This window comes from Pogona vitticeps, chromosome 5, assembly GCF_051106095.1.
Source record: "Pogona vitticeps strain Pit_001003342236 chromosome 5, PviZW2.1, whole genome shotgun sequence".
NCBI lineage: Eukaryota > Metazoa > Chordata > Lepidosauria > Squamata > Agamidae > Pogona > Pogona vitticeps.
The window spans coordinates 110728692-110745387 of record NC_135787.1 but is presented as its reverse complement, the minus strand read 5'-3'; the positions used below and the strand labels follow the sequence as shown (position 1 = coordinate 110745387).

The 16696-nt window shown below is 45.6% G+C and overlaps 1 protein-coding gene across 4 annotated transcripts in view; it reads left to right on the top strand.

The window, feature by feature from the left end:
• Window positions 1-217: 217 nt before the first annotated feature.
• Window positions 218-16696, top strand: part of SEPHS1 (selenophosphate synthetase 1) — a 59981-nt gene continuing 43502 nt past the window's right edge. For 2 of the 4 annotated variants that reach the window (XM_078394267.1, XM_020809687.3), the window contains exons 1-2: window positions 218-357; window positions 4959-5227. In XM_078394267.1, the coding sequence (XP_078250393.1) occupies window positions 5035-5227 (193 nt within the window). In that variant the 5' untranslated portion in view covers window positions 218-357; window positions 4959-5034. Of the gene's footprint in view, window positions 358-3160; window positions 4005-4958; window positions 5228-16696 lie in introns of those variants that run through there. The other 2 variants (XM_073000758.2, XM_078394268.1) reach the window with 2 other exon arrangements.

The window sequence follows — 16696 nt, the reverse complement described above, 5'->3', positions numbered from 1 at the left end:
CGCCGAAGCTCTTTCTCCAGTGCGCACGCGGGCCACGCAGCGCCCTCCCCTTAAAGGCAGGTATCGGCCGTTACCCGTTTCTCCCCTCCCTCCTTTAGAGGTTCCCTTGCGGGCGGGGCGGGAGTGGCCGCTGAAAGAGGGAAGAGGTGGGGGGGGCGGATTAACCCTCTCATCGCCGGGCGGCGGCTCTTCTCTCTTTTCCCCCCCCCCCCGTTGAGGCGACGCTGGGGGAGACAGAGCCGGGCCGGCCAGACGCCCGGTGCATTGTGGGACTGGCTGGCTGACTGACTTGGGCTTAGGAAAAGGAGGAGGAGGAGGGGAGTCCCGTTCGCGGGCGGGCGAGGAGCAAGGGAAACGGTAAGGAGGGAAGCTCTGGGCGAGGGGGGGGAGAGGGAGACTTAAAGGGGAACGCGCCCCCTCCTTCGGGCCCGTAGCCGAGCGGCTAGGTGGTAGAGCTAAAATGTCCGTCTGCCTGTTTAATGGACGCGCCTGTAAAGGAGGGGAGCGCAGAGCAAGAAGGATGCCTTCGGGCCGCGGTGGCCCAAAAGAGCGGTTTTAAAAAAAAACTGCCCGCGCCCAGCGGGGAAGGGGTTAATTTTTTCACCCGCCGACATTTTTTTTTGCTACCGCTGAGAAGGGATGGGGAAGGGGGCCCGCGAGTGCGTGCTTTCTCCCGTCTCTTCCCGCCGCCGTGTGGAAGGAATCCTGCGCGGAATCCGGGCTTCCTCCTCCTCCCCCCCAAAAAAAGCCCAAGAACCCTTCTTTGCCAAGCGCGGCGCGCGGCGGTTCCCGGGAACGTTCCATCGGCTTCCTCGAAAGGGTCCCGTTGCATCCTCCTCCTCCTCCTCCTCCGTCGTTGCCTTTAAGTTTCCCTCGGCGGCGGCGTCGCCACGAAGGGTTAAAGCCACGCTTGCTCAGACGTTCAAAAGCACATACGCGGCACACCTGCTCTCCTCTTTTGCTCGGCGGATGCATATTTTGGGGGCCCGAGGAGTGTGTGTGTGTGTGGGGGGGGAGAAGCGCGAGGGGGGGGGCCTGTTCCGCACGGTTTATATTTGGGAGAGAGGGAAGACGACGTCAGCCGCGAGTAGGTTTGGTTGGTGAAAGAAGGCGGGAACGCGAGCTGTTTGCAGGAGGCGGAGAGCCCGGCCGCTGGAGCTGCGGCTGAAAGGCCTTGCTTTGCCTTTAAAGGCTGGCAGCTTGGAAATTTAAGGTGTCCCAGGGCTACGGCTTCCCGCCGTGCTCGCCTGGGCGCTCCAGGGCAGGGATGCCCTCTTGTGCTTCCTAGATTTCGGGTAGTTTTTGTCTTTTTCCCCCCACGTGGCTCAGCCTGCCGACTTCAGTGCTAGGCATATCGGCCTACCTGAAATGTCGGTGCTCCCGCGGCGGCTTCGTACTTTCATACTTTGGTTCTAATAAATCAGTGTGTGTTCCGTTCCGATTTTTGGACTAAAGAAGGCTGTGCGGCCGGTGGAGTCTTTTTGCAAAGAAGAAAAACTAGGCAAAGCTGCAGGTTTATTTAAATCTCTGTCGTGAAATAAAATCACAGAAAGTAATTCCAAAGTAGTGGAAGAAGTACAGTTTTGCAAGCCCTGCAGTTGCTCGTTGAAATTGCCAGGGTCTTTCTGCTGCTTTTTATTGTTTGTTAAACCACACGGAGAGAAAAGACATATTTCCTATACTGAAAGTTCAGCCAAGATTCTGAATTGTGTATCCTTTAGTTATTTGTTTATTTCCTTTCTCCCCATCAGGTGTGATGGGGGGGGGTTTTCTTTGTATGTCTATAAAGTAAATGGTTCTTATAGAAGTGGATGGTTTACTACTTGACCTAAATTTTGCTGTGACGATTTATACACCTTTCAGGAATGGAAAAGGGAAACTTTTAAAGTTTAGTTTCTGATTGGTGGCAGGATTTAAAACTGATCTCCCATTAAATATGCTGAAAATGACTATGGAAGTTAAGTGTTTTTTGTCCTTGACTCAGTGATTGTATAGGGTTGTACTACCAGTGGTGTGAGTAGACACTCTCCCTCTATTTCCAACTGCAATTTTCTATCTGGCAGAATTTTTGAGGAAGTCAGATGATTTTAAATAGTGCCAGGGTGATTTCTTCCTGATACATTTTAACTGTATACACTATTCAGACTGTACTGAAGGCCTTAGGAATGGACCTCAACAGATGGGAAACCCTGACACCTGAGCGTTCAGCCTGGAGGCAGGCGTTGCATCACGTCCTCTCCCAATTGGAAGAGACCCGTGTCCTGCAGGCCAAGGCAAAGAGGAAGTCACAGAAGCAGCAAAATCAGGGAGCTGGACAGGAGACAGATTGTATTTGTCTTCAATGTGGAAGGGATTGTCACTCTCGAATTGTCCTTCTCAGCCACACTAGACACTGTTCCAAGTCCTCCATACAGAGCATGTTACCATAGTCTTTCGAGACTGAAGGATGCCTAATGAATTTCAGTACTGATTTATCTGGAAATATGCCACATTAATCTCGGTGGACAGTATCTAATGATAGTCTGCTGTATTCCACACCAGTGAATTTGGGACTTTTATTTTCTTCCCTTACAGCATCATTTATATATTTGCTTTGTATAGCTCTTTGTGATCACCCCCAAATTGGCTCCAGCAAGTTTTCCAGTCTCCCAACAAAGGCTTTAAGGGTGCACAGGAACATCAGGAATGAGAAAAGACAGCATGTTTTTGTGGAAGCAGTAAGATCCAGCGAAGTATACACAAGATTGTGCAGTTGGGCAGCATTACATATCGGTGAAATGTATTAGAAAGTTTTAACTTACTAAAGTTGGTTTTTGTTCAAATTAACAGATGGGAGTTGATTCCAACATTCAATGAGTTGTTCTTTCCACAATTTCACATGAGGAATTGTAACATGGGAACAAATTTATTTATTTTATTTTTATTTATTTATTGGACTTATATACCGCCCCATAGCGCTACAAGCACTCTCCGGGCGGTTTACAATTGTAATTATAAAGGCTACACATTGCCCCCCCAGCAAGCTGGGTACTCATTTTACCGACCTCGGAAGGATGGAAGGCTGAGTCAACCTTGAGCCGGCTACCTGGGATTTGAACCCCAGGTCGTGAGCACAGTTTTAGCTGCAGTACAGCGTTTTAACCACTGCGCCACGAGGCTCTTATATGTGATCTGCTCCTCCTGTATACAGTGGAACACTTATATCCATGGGATTGGTATCTGCAGTTTCAGTTATCTGCAGTTTACTGCAGCCCTATATTTAACATTAAAGGGGATGGGCCTTATGGCGTTTGTCTTGTTTCCTTGTATGTTGGGTTCACTACTATCCATGGTTTCTGGTTATAAACTTAGAATAATATTGTACTCACAGTTTTTTGTTATGCGTTGGTCCCACCTTTTCTCCAAAAAATTAATCTCCCATCCATTTTATCCTCACAACTACCTTGTGAGGTAAGTTGGGCTGAAATTATGTCTACTTCAGGGTCACCCAGTGACTTTCATGGCTAATTAGGGATTTGAACCTGTATATCCCAAGTCCCAGTTACACTACAGTTACACTCTAGTCTCAGTTAACACTCCAGTCACAACACTGGGAGTTTCTGCAGAATGCACCTGCCTCGATGTTAGTGGGCACTAGAAAATCTGAGCAACTTCCAGTTCTATGTAAATTGTACTGATTACTATATAGATCTAAATTTTAGATTTAACTACAGTACATCTCACCCCACCAACAGCCTTGAAAGTTATCTGAAGGAGAGCATTCTTCTGTAAAATTGTGTCCATATACTAAGAACCAGGATGGTGCTAGAAGATTTACAGAGGTCCTGTCATTGAGAATAAGTAAGATTAGAGTGCACTTGAGAAAGGACTTTGCTAGGAAACTGTTTTTTGGGGGGTGGCACCAGGTTGTTGTAATATCCTTCCAATAGACCTACTTCTTGCCTCTTCAACCCTCCAAGACAGCATTTAATTGGTTCCATATATTGGCAGAACAGTTTCATAAGGTAATTTCTGATTTTATTCACTGTAATAAATGTTTGTCTATCCATTCTTTTAAAAGGGTGTAGCTCTAGAAAGAACTTAAAATACATAACTTTCTAGCACTTTTGGGGAGACCACAGTAATTTCATTGTTATGTATAGAATTCAGCCCATTTTCTTTTTCGGCACATCAGTCTAAAACTATCTTCAGGTTAGTGATGGCATTCTGAAAATTGTGTTCAGTTGTGGTAAGTCACATGAGTCTGTGAAGTCAGAAGAATACTAAATCCAGTGTTTGCTCCAACAAGAGGAGACCCATTTAAATCAATAGAACTTTAATAAGCTGTTGTCTTTAAAATCCTGTGAATCATAAGACTGCTCTAGCTGAGGCTAACATTGGATTTAGCCCCATGTGAATAGGCCTTAAGTTTGGATGTTAGCTCTTTACTTCAGTCTGAAGAACTTACATTTATAAACTACATATAATACAATATTTTAAATATTATACACAGTCCACAGTCACACTGAGGAGCAAACACTGAGATTTAAATCTTCACTGAATTTTCATACTACAATGTACAATGGAATCTTGTGAAATGAAACCAAACCTGTGTCTTTATTTCTTTCAGAATGACTTTCAAATCAGTAAAAAACACAACCATCCTTTTCTTCATGTTTATAATCTAAAAAGATAGGTCACAAAACAAAAAGGGAGATGGGTGGGGAGGAAAATGTCTTTCTTAGAAGGGGGTGGAATTTCTATGCAGAAATGAGTATTGCCTGTTTTGAACTGTGCAGACCAGGAATATTTGGAAAATGTGGCTTTCATCTGTTCATTTGTGCAGCACATAGTGACAGTTCAGATTTTTATATAGAAGTGGGAGATACTGTAGAAGTAGTACAGAACTGTTGTGTTGTCATGACTTTGTATTTATTTGATAACATATTACAATCTTATACCCCTCTCCTTTAAACTAGGCTAATTACCAAGAAAACGAACCATTGCACTGCATAAGGAAGAGGAAGAGCTCCTGCTACATACTGAGTTAGCATCATGTCTGTTCGGGAGTCCTTTAATCCAGAAAGTTACGAACTTGACAAGAGCTTTCGACTAACTCGATTCACAGAACTTAAAGGAACCGGCTGTAAAGTGCCTCAGGACATTTTGCAGAAATTGCTTGAATCTCTTCAAGAAAATCACTTCCAAGAAGATGAACAATTTTTGGGAGCTGTTATGCCAAGGTTGGGTAAGTATGAGATCATGATGGTATTAAATTAACTGTTAGAGAGTAAGGTCTTGGGCTCACACCATCAAAGAGTGAAATGTGATTAAGCCCTTGAAAGTATAATTTGTATGCTTTGCTTATGTTTCAGGACACAAAAGATGTATAGAGGAAAAAGTTCCAATATTGTGTACTGTGTCCATAGAGAGGAGTTGTGATAGGTGTGTTGCAGAGGTGAGGGTGGGATGGATAAAGATACGTAGAAGGCTGTCTCACACGTGATAGCTTACCTCCACAGTTTGGATAAGGCTGAAGACATCACATATCAGAAAATGCTTGCTTGAGTTCAGTCAGTTTAACATTTCTTCTGGATAAATTGATAGTAAATATTACTAAGGATAAAATTCTCCATTGTATAGAAGAACGAGTCCTTGCCTGTAGAAGAAATTTATTTATTTATTTATTTATTTGATTTATATCCCGCTCATCTGGTAAATCTATACCACTCTGAGCGGCTAACAGGAACATATATACAATTATAATAAAATAAAATAAAATCAATTAACAGAAAATGACAAAAATCATAAATAATTGCAAATAATAAATAGATAAAGAAGAGAAAAATAAATTAAGTTAGATTAGGTGCTGGCAGGAGGGAAGGCCTTGGCATAGAGCCATGTTTTTAGTTGAGTTTTGAATGTACCCAGCGTAGGGGCCGCGCGAATCTCAGGAGGGAGATTGTTCCAAAGGCGAGGAGCCACCGCCGAGAAGGCCCGGTTTCGTGTCTTCTCCCTCCGGGCCTCCCTCGGCGTCAGGCTCCTCAGCCTCACCTCTTGGGTCGCGCAGGTGGTCCGGGTAGAACTTGGTGGGTGAAGGCGTTCCGCCAAGTATCGAGGTCCCAAACCGTTTAGGGCCTTATAAGTGAGCATTAAAACTTTGAAGTCAATACGGAAACGAATGGGCAGCCAATGCAGTCTAGCCAGGATAGGAGAAATGTGATGGAATTTTCTCCCTCCGGTAAGGAGTCTGGCTGCTGCATTCTGCACCATCTGGAGTTTCCGTATCAGCCTCAAAGGTAGCCCCACGTAGAGCGCGTTGCAGTGATCTAATCTTGAGATTACGAGCGCGTGTACTAAGGTGGTGAGCGCCCCCGAGTCAAGATAGGGCCGCAGCCGGGCAATCCGCCAAAGGTGGAAAAAGGCGGAGCGGACAACCGACGCCACCTGTGTTTCCATGGTGAGCGTCGGGTCCAAATGTATGCCCAAGCTGCGGACCCCACTCACCGGAGCCAGGGTGGCCTCCCCAAACGAGAGAGAGCCAACCAAGCCACCAACCACGGGGGGGGCCACCCTCAGGACTTCCACCCTCAGGACTTCCACCCTCAGGACTTCCGTCTTGTCCGGGTTCAGCCGCAGGCCATTTTCCTGCATCCATTCCAGTACAGTCCCCAGGCAGCGCTGAAGGGACAGGACGGCATCACCTGCAGTTGGTAAAAAGGAGATGTAGAGCTGGGTGTCATCAGCATACTGATGACACAGCGCTCCACACCCCCTGATGACCCCCGCTAGCGGCCTCATATAGATGTTAAATAGCATTGGGGAGATAATCGACCCCTGTGGAACCCCACAGTTGGAGTTCCACGGGGCCGAGACACTCTCCCCAAGCTGAACTCTCTGGGGGCGGTCCTCCAAGAAGGAACGGAGCCAGGCTAACGCCAGGCCACCGATTCCCAACTCGGAGAGCCTCCCCAGGAGGATACCGTGGTCGACGGTATCAAAGGCCGCCGAAATATCGAGGAGGACCAGCAGAGACGTTTTGCCCCTGTCGGCCTCCCTCAGCAGGTCATCATACAGGGCGACCAATGCCGTCTCTGTCCCGTGGCGCGGCCTGAAGCGTAAGGGTAAGCCTGCCTTGTTCTTAGGCAGTCCCGAATGTGGCGCGGAAATTGAAACGGTAGACTCATTTAAACCATTAACAGATATATTCATATTCAGCAAAGGTGTATCAGTGACAACTTCTGTAGGATAAACATGGTCCCAATCATACAACGGTTTCCCAAACTTGACAGAACTATTATATCCAGCTTCTCTTCTTAATACTGGGGAGCCGGGCCAAAGCGTTCTTTGTCCGTTGGCTTCCTTGATGGGGCGCTCCTCACCGCGCAAATGGTGCCACAGCATGGGTGGCGAGCCCAATCCCCCTCCGGTGGTGGCTTCTTGTAGGTGGGATCTGGGCACACCACCTTCTTCGAGTGACCTCTTCCCCTCGGAAAGACCACTACTGTCCACTCTGAAGTCTCGGTGGTGGTCACTCCCTCTCTTTCTGGTATTGGGTTTGGCAGTAAACCTCCCGCTTTCAGATTGGGAAAGTCTTTCAACAGTTCACTCGCATGATCACGTTTCTTTTCCTCTCTCTCTTTCTTGCTTGTTGAAATCCAAAAATCCCGCGCGCCTGTTCCTACTTTTATATCCTCCTCCCACACATCAATCATTTTTCCTCCTCCTTTCCCTTCCCCTCTTCTGTCAAACAAACCTCTATTTTAACTCTTTCATCATCAGCCCTCTGTTTCAACACATCCCTCTCCCTTTCTTTGACCATCATGTCCCTGCTATCTGGAGGAGACGGCACACTCTTGTCCACCTTGCCTTCACACTTGTACATCTTGTAAACATCTTTGAAGTTGTCAGAAAGGATGTCCTTAACCATGGTCCAGTACAGAGTGACAAAATGCCTTAACAGAAGGTTTAAGTATGAATTTAGCAGTTGTGATATAAGAGGAAAGCTCATCTTAAGAGTTGATGGCTGATTGAATAATAGGAGATGTATAAGAGAAATAATGACTAGATTTCACAAGGGAACAACTAAGTGGACTCCTCAAGGATCTGTTAGAAACATGTTTTTTAACTTGTTCATAAATAATCTGGAGTTAAATGAGAACAATAATATTGCCATGTTTTGGGAATAATGGCAAGGCTGGTAAAAACACAAGTAGACAATAGAGCTCCTGAGGGATTCCTTCAAATTAAGCGAGTGGCCAAAAAAATCAAAATGTGGTTCAGTGTAAGAACAAAGTGCTGTGCTTCTGGCCAAAAAAAATCTGATTTATTAGATGGGATTTCAGCTATCAGTGACCAGAAAGGATCTTAGAGCTGTGTGTGTAGCTCTTTGAGTACCTAGACTATGTGAAAAATTTAAAGTTATATTAGAAAAAAAGTTAAAATTTCAACTTTTTTAATACACTTAAGAACTTGCAGTGTGTCCCAGTTTGAACATTGGTTGACTCGTTCTGGCTGACCCATTAAGCAGCAACTTTTATAAATGGGGGTGGGAATCATAGAGCTGGAAATAATGCAAAATAGAGCAACCAAAAAGTTCAGGAGGGTGAAGCACTGTTAACCTTAATGAAAGGCTACAACATTTGAGGATTTTTGTAGAGAAAATCATTTTTGTTCACACAAAGTAGAATTTTGGGATCAAGAACAAAAATGGTAGGGACCTAACAGAAGCAGAATACATCAAGAAGAGGTGGCAAGAATACACAGAGGAATTATACCGAAAGATTTGGAAGCCCTGGACAACCCAGCTAGTGTGGCTGCTGACCCTTGAGCCAGACATCCTGGAGAGTGAAGTCAAATGGGCCTTAGAATGGCAAACAACAAGTCCAGTGGAGGTGATGGCATTCCAGTGGAACTATTGAATATCTTAAAAGATGACGCTGTTAAGGTGCTACATTCAATATTCCAGCAAGTTTGGAAAACTCAGCAGTGTCCAGAGAATTGGAAAAGATCAGTCTACATCCCAATCCCAAAAAAGGGCAGTGTCAAAGAATGATCCAACTACCATACAATTGCACTCATTTCACACTCTAGGTTATGCTCAAAATCCTGCAAGGTAGGCTTCAGCAGTATGTGGAATGAGAACTCTCAGAAGTACAAGCTGGATTTCGAAGGGACAGGGGAACTAGAGACCAAATTGCTAACATGCGCTGGATTATGGTGAAAGCCAGAGAGTTCTAGAAAAACATCTACTTCTGTTTCATTGACTAAACAGAAGTCTTTGACTGTGTGGACCACAGCAAACTATGGCAAGTCCTTAAAGAAAGGGGAGTGCCTGACCACCTTATCTCCTGAGAAATCTATATGTGGGACAGGAAGCAACAGTTAGAACTGGATATGGAAGAACTGATTGGTTCAAAATTGGGAATGGAGAATGACAAGGCTGTATATTGTCCCCCTGCTTATTTAACTTATATGTATCATGTGAAAGGCTGGACTGGAGGAATCCCAAGCTGGAATTAAGATTGCTGGAAGAAATATCAACAGCCTCTGATATGCAGATGATGCCATTCTGATGTCAGAAAGTGAGGAGGAGTTAAAGAACCTCTTAATGAGGGTGAAAGAGGAGAGCGCAAAAAATGGTCTGAAGCTCAACATTAAAAAAAAACTAAGATCATGGCCACTGGTCCCATCACCTCCTGGCAAATAGAAGGGGAAGATATGGAGGCAGTGACAGATTTTATTTTTTTGGGCTCCATGAATCACTGCAGATGGTGACAGCAGCCATGAAATTAAAAGATGCCTGCTTCTTGGGAGGAAAGCAATGACAAAACCTAGACAGCATCTTAAAAAGCAGAGACATCACCTTGCCAACAAAGGCCCACATAGTCATAGCTATGGTTTTTTCCAGTAGCGATGTGTGGAAGTGAGAGCTGGACCATAAAGAATGCTGACCGCCAAAGAAACGATGCGTTTGAATTGTGGTGCTGGAGGAGACTCTTGAGAGTCCCCTGGACTGTAAGGAGAACAAACCTATCCATTCTAAAGGAAATCATGCCTGAGTGCTCACTGGAAGGACAGATCCTGAAGCTGAGGCTCCAATACTTTGGCCATCTCGTGAGAAGAGAAGACTCCCTGGAAAAGAACCGGAGATTGGGAAATTGTGAAGGCAAGAGAAGATGGGGACGACAGAGGACGAGATAGTTGGACAGTGTCATCGAAGCTACCAACATGAATTTGACCCAACTCCAGGAGGCAGTGGAAGACAGGAGGGTCTGGCATGCTCTGGTCCATGGGGTCACGAAGAGTCGGACATGACTTAACGACTAAACAACAATGGAACTAATTATTTGGAAATTCATAATAGAAAGTGTTTTACCTAACACATAATTAAATAATGATGCAGTGTTACAAGATGCGATTATCATTGTTTTAAATGGGTCAGTAAGAACTGTCAAATTCATGGAAAATAGTTATTTTAAATGGCTTTAATTGGGTAGATGTGATGCTTTTTCCTTTGTAGCATCTCTGGACAACTTGGTGGTTGTCTGGGGAACAAGACCCCTGGTCGATTCTAACGCAGCAGGACTTTTCGTATATTTTGCTGTGCTGGAGCAATAAGATTGTGGGCAATTCCCAAATGCTACTAGTCAAACAGAAGAACAGTATTGGTCTTTCTACTTCCTCTCCTTCCCTGGATTCCTCTGGTGTATATGAATGATACCCAGAACCTTCTACATTACTGCGGGTGATATTCTTGGAAACATTTGGCCCCCAGTAGCTTAGCTTGAGAGGATCCAGATCTCCAGTTTGAAGAAGTTTAAGAACTTGTTCCAATACGCCATATATGGCAGTGGTCCCCAACCGCTGATCTGCGGCCTGGTGATGGTCTGTGGCCTGAGCCAGACCAGGCCGTGGAGACAGACCGCATGCACTCACCCTCGCAGAGCTTGTTTGCGCATGCATGCACGCTCTAGCGCACTAGTGAGAGCACTGAGCCACCATTTGTGCATGAGAGCGCATGCTCGCACAAGCGAGCGCGTGCCCGCACACGCACTGTTCCACCATTTGTACGTGCGCAAGGGGTGCCCTGCCTTCCCCAGCCGGTCCGCAGGGTGAAAAAGGTTGGAGACCCCTGAATGGAATTCTGAAGCATTTTGTAATTAATCTGGATTGAAGTCAAATTAGAATAATCATTAGGTCTTTGAAAATCTTTCAGTATTTTACAGCTTTTTTTGAATTCTGCCTTTGATTAATTTCTTCTCATTCTTGTTATGTATTGTGTTTTGAGGCTTTGTATGCATTTGATATGGAGAAGTGTACATTAATAGTATGTTTTTCCAGATGTGCACATTTATTTCATCTAATTTACGCATTTTCACCATTGACTAAAGAGTATGTGCCTTGAAAATATGCACACTTTTATTTGAGACACATTTCTTCCCTCAACAAGTTTTGAGGTGCATGAAAAAGTTACTTTTGTTGGTTTGTTCAGTCCAACAATATTCTTTTGGGTTCTCAGCTGGAGTATATTTTAAATGTGTTCTGAAGTTTCTCTGGGTTATGACCTGAGTTTTTAATTTTGGGAAACTTTTGAGTTACCAGTGAATGTAATATTTTAACAGTAATCTCTGAAACTGATAGATTTTGGCATGTACCTAACAATAATTAAATATCAAATAATACATTGCTTTCTCCTTGATGTAAAAATTTTTAAAATGCAGGCATTTAGAAGCAAAATATGCATGTAAATAATCCTTTTTTGTGTATATATCCAGATTCCATGTTTCGTTAAATACTTCTTTTTTTGGAAGCCAGCAGAATTGTGGTTAGAATCAGTTATATACAACAGGAAAGAAATCATTCTGATACTTTATTATGCATTGGCATCAATTAATGTGGCTGTGGAGAGTGGTGGCTGGATTGGAGGGGGAACAGCTGCTAGGTCATGAGTGGGATTTGAAAAGAAAATAGGACTGCTGTAAGAAGGTGTTTGAAGGGTAAGACCTCGAACTGATATGCAAATAAGTCCATATACAGCTAATGCAGTGGGTGTGGAGCTTGTATCAGACCATTAATGGAATCCCAAGTGGTTAGGTCTCCTATTGCCTGATTGGAACCTACTGCCATTATTCTTCCCCCTCTCTTTCTTCCACTAACCACACCAAGTCATTATGTAACTGTAGAAAACAATATCTATCTGCAGTTGCTTGTTTCATTTTTGTGTAACTTCTCATATATTCGAAGTCATCTGGAAAAAAATGTTAAAATGCTTTGACAAAAGGGCAATAATGGGTGATGAGTAGAGATGGGGGTATTCGTATTCTAATACGAATATCTCCGCGTGGCTGGACTTACCAAGTGTCCAGCTCCTGGGGCTGGACTATCCACTCACATGTCCGCCATGGCCCACACTCATCCTTCCAATTGTGCCCACAGTGCTGCTCTCTTCCTGCTCCGCTGGCCAGTTGGCAACCATGCAGGGATGCTCCCTCCCCCTTCCTGGAGTGACTAGCTGAGTGGGAAGAGAGTGGTGCTCTGGGTGCGATTGGAAGGATGAGTGCGTCCACCACCACAGGTGGACCTGTGAGTGGATGGTCTGGCCCCTGGGGCTGCTCCCTCATTAAATCCAGTTGTGCAGGGGTGTTTGTATACGAATCCCCCCATCTCTAGAGTTGAGCTCTGTCATGCTCTTCTTCCCCATAAAGTTATTGGAGCAGTGGTTAGATTATTGTTACCTTTATTTTTAGTTATTCAAGTGAGTCTGTAGATATGCATCCCCCCCCCGCTTATGAAAAAGTGAGTGGTTCACAGTAGTTGCTGCCCTTGTTGGTATGTGTGTAGGAGTACTGCTGGAGAGTGTACCGTCCCCGGCTAGTGAAGGACCAAGAGAGGGAAGGGAAGTAGAGAACAGTCGAGGGCAAGAGGACCAGAAGGAAAGCATGGCCACAGAAAAGGAGACACAAAAGAGCGGGAAGTTTGAAGTTAACTTAGTGGAGGAGCAAGAAGGCACGAAAGGGGTGGAGCAGGAGTTGTCGGTTTGGGAGCGCCGTTTTGAGGTAGAAATAGAGCTGTGGAAGAGAAAGAGGGAGATCGAGAAGTTAAGAGAGTACGAGCAGGTTAAGACCCAGGAGTTATTAAGGGACTTCCCGAACTTAAAGTTAGGAGGGCTGCTTCCCAATCTGCCCCCTCAAGAAGGAAGGGAGTTGAGCTATGAGACTCTTGAGTGGCCCGTAGTGGTCTTCACGAAGAACAAAGGGAGAGGCCGCCAAGTTATTCGACCTGATGCTCGGCACAATACTCCTCCAGTAGAAGGAGATTGGGCAAGGCACCCATGTTGCAACACCATTTGTGTGGTGTGGAGCGCACCCCTGTGGAAACAGACGGATGCAGAGAGATTTGGCCCTGCACCCCTCTGATTTGGTTGGTGAGAGGACAGAGTATGCGTTGGATAGTTACAACTTGTTGCCAGAATTGTTTCCTTGATCCGTTTTCTAATGTTGAATTGCCTGTATCCAATAAAGATGAGATTGTTAAAATTAAGAAGACAACTCCTATGGTACTTCCCGCCCTAAATGAGGAACCATCCAAATCAGAAGCTGAACCCATTCCCACTGGCACCCAACTTGGGGCGGTTCCGACAGCGGGAAACCAGGACCTTACGTGGTGGCAACAGACCATAGAGAAACAAGAGAGGCTAATAGCGAACCTGATGGATCAACAAGCATTACTGACATGGCAACTGATGGAGCGAAAGGAGGAGGAAGGAAAAACCAGCCGAACTCAGGAAGGGCTGAGAAATCCTTGGATTGTGGGACCCGTGCCAATAGGGATACAGAAAATGGAGGCCACAGATGATCCAGAGGCTTACTTGCATACCTTTTAGAGAGTAGCAGTGGCGGCAGGCAGGCTGGCCCATGGAGCAGTGGACTCTGACATTGATTCCGTGTTTAACAGGAGTATTGCAAGAAGTGGTTGATACTTTATCAGCGCGAGAAGCCTCTCAGTATGAAGTGGTGAAAACAGCTATCTTAAGGATATTGAATTTGACAGAGGAAGCCTATCAGAAGAGGTTCCGTGAGCTGAAATTGAAGAGTGGTGTACACCCCTGAACACTAGCTCAAAGAATGAGGGCAAACCTAGTGAGGTGGCTCAAACCTGATAAGAAGACGAAGGAGGAGATCTTAGAAATTTTGGTGATGGAGCAATTAGTTACAACTCTTGTGGGCGGTCTGAAGAACTGGGTCCAGAGAAATCACCCAATAAAGCTGGAGGAGGCGATTCAATTGAAGACTTGTTCGGCAGAAGAGGGCGCTCGTGACAACTTCCTGGCTGGGGAGAAGGGGCGACTACATGAGAAGATGACAACCAGAGGTAGCGGAGCTGCGCCACAAGGAGCTCTTGGCCCGCCGATGCGGCCAAAGCCAGTGCACCCCATAACCATAGATCATTGAGTATTCAAGAATTCTCGGGGAGTGAGGGCAAATAAAGACGATCAGCCAGTTTGCTTCAATTGCGGGCGTTTGGGACATGTGTGCTGTGAGTGCCCCAGCTTGAATTGCTCTTGGGTAGGAGCGGAATCGGGGCAAGTGTGGGGATTGGACAAAGATGGTTGGGTAGTGATGACGTGGGTTAATGGAGTGAAAAAGGCACTCATAGACACTGATTGTGGGAAAACTCTGGTGCGTGACTTGGGGGGGTGAATGCGGGAGAAGAGTTTACTATCCAGTGCATTCATGGTGACTCTGAGTCATATCAGGCTGCGTGGGCAGATGTGCGAGTGGGAGAGGAGAGCAAACGGATCAAAGTAGGTATTGTGCCAGGGTTATCTAGGGAAATGTTGTTGGGGCGTGACTGGGTGGGAACACGAAAATTTGTGCAATTCAAAGAGGAATTGCAAGGGGAAGAAGCTGAACAAACATTTGAAACTGACTTTCTACAGGAGACTTCGAGAGAACAGACAAGGATTGGCAGCAGGACGATGAAATGCTGCAAGAAGCTTTGCATGAAGTGGGAGAGGTAGGGAGTGTACCTGCGGGTGAAAAGGGACTGGAAATGATAGATGGGTTGTTGTACCATGTGGATCAAGAGGGGAATAGGCAGCTGGCAATACCCTCTAAATGGAGAAGAGAAGTAATGAGGCCAGCTCATGATGTTCCAATGGCTGGGCACTTGGCCTTGGAGAAAATGAAAGTTAGGATTTTGCAAAGATTCTGGTGGCCAGGAATGCATAAGGAAATAGAGAATTATTGCAACACATGCCAGCAATGCCAAGTTACCCAGAGGAAACCTCACCCCGGAGCTCCCCTTATACCCATGCCTCTGGTCGACTACCCTTTTGATAGAGTGGGAATTGATATCATAGGCCTCTTGATGAGATCAACAGGGGAGCACACCCACATTTTAATATTGATTGACTACGCCCCTAGGTACCCCGAGGCTATTCCCTTGCGGTCTACTACCGCCTCGGCTATTGCTGAGGAACTGATGCAGATCTTTACCCGCCTGGGTTTCCCTAAGGAGGTACTGACAGACCAGGGTACCAACTTCATGAGTTAAACCTTGAAGGAAATGTGGAAGCTGTTAGAAGTCCACCCGGTGCACACCACAGTTTATCATCCACAGGCAAATGGTCTAGTAGAAAGGTTTAATAAAACTTTAAAAGGAATGCTCAGGTAGCTGGTTATGGAGAAGCCCAAAAAGTGGCAGCTCCTAGTGGCACCTCTCATGTTTGCAATAAGTCCCCCAAGCTTCAACAGGTTTTTCTCCATTCGAGATGATGTATGGGTGGAAACCTAGGGGGTGTTGGATTTAGTAAAGGAAAATGGGAGAGTGGCAGAGATGAGGCCGAGACAGTGGTGAAACACGTAATAGAAATGAGAGAACATCTTCGGAAGGTGGCACAGGTGGCTGAGTCCAAACTTGTTTTGGTTCAGCAGGGACAAAAGAAAAGATATGACCAAAATGTAAGACTTAGGCAGTTCCACCCAGGGCAAATGGTCATCCTACTCTTGCCTGCTGAGAATGCAAAATTGTTTGTTTGCTGGCAAGGACCTTATGAAGTCATCAGGAAGATAGGTGAAGTGGATTACAAAATAAAGATGCCTGACAAGGAAAAACAGAAGGGAATATTCCATGTAAATCTCTTAAAGGAATGGCATCGGAGGGAAGCCTTATGGGGAGAAGTAGAAGAGGAGGATCTAGGACCTGAAGCCCTAATATATACCCAGGGCAGGCTTGATCTTACGCTAGGAGAAGGCTAACAACAGAACAGATAGCTCAGGTGCGGGCTGGCCCTATCATATGAAGGAAACTATAAATAGGGAGGTAGAAGAGATGCTAGAGATGGGAGTCATAGAGCTGTCTAGGAGCCCGTGGAGGAGTTACCCAGTGGTAGTACTGAAGGCTGATGGTAAGGTGCGACTGTGTATAGACTTTCGCAAGTTGAATGAGGTGTCAAAATTTGACGCCTACCCTATGCCAAAAGTAGATGATCTGTTGGAATGACTGAGTCAGGCCAAATTCCTAATGTCTGTAGACCTCACAAAGGGATATTGGCAAATTCCCCTGAGGGCAGAGGACAAAGAGAAGACAGCTTTTGTGACACCTAAGAGGCTGTTCCATTTTTCGCGCATGCCTTTTAGATTGCACGGCGCCGCAGCCACCTTTCAGCGGTTGATGGACCGGGTACTAGAACCTGTCTAGCAATTTGCCAGTG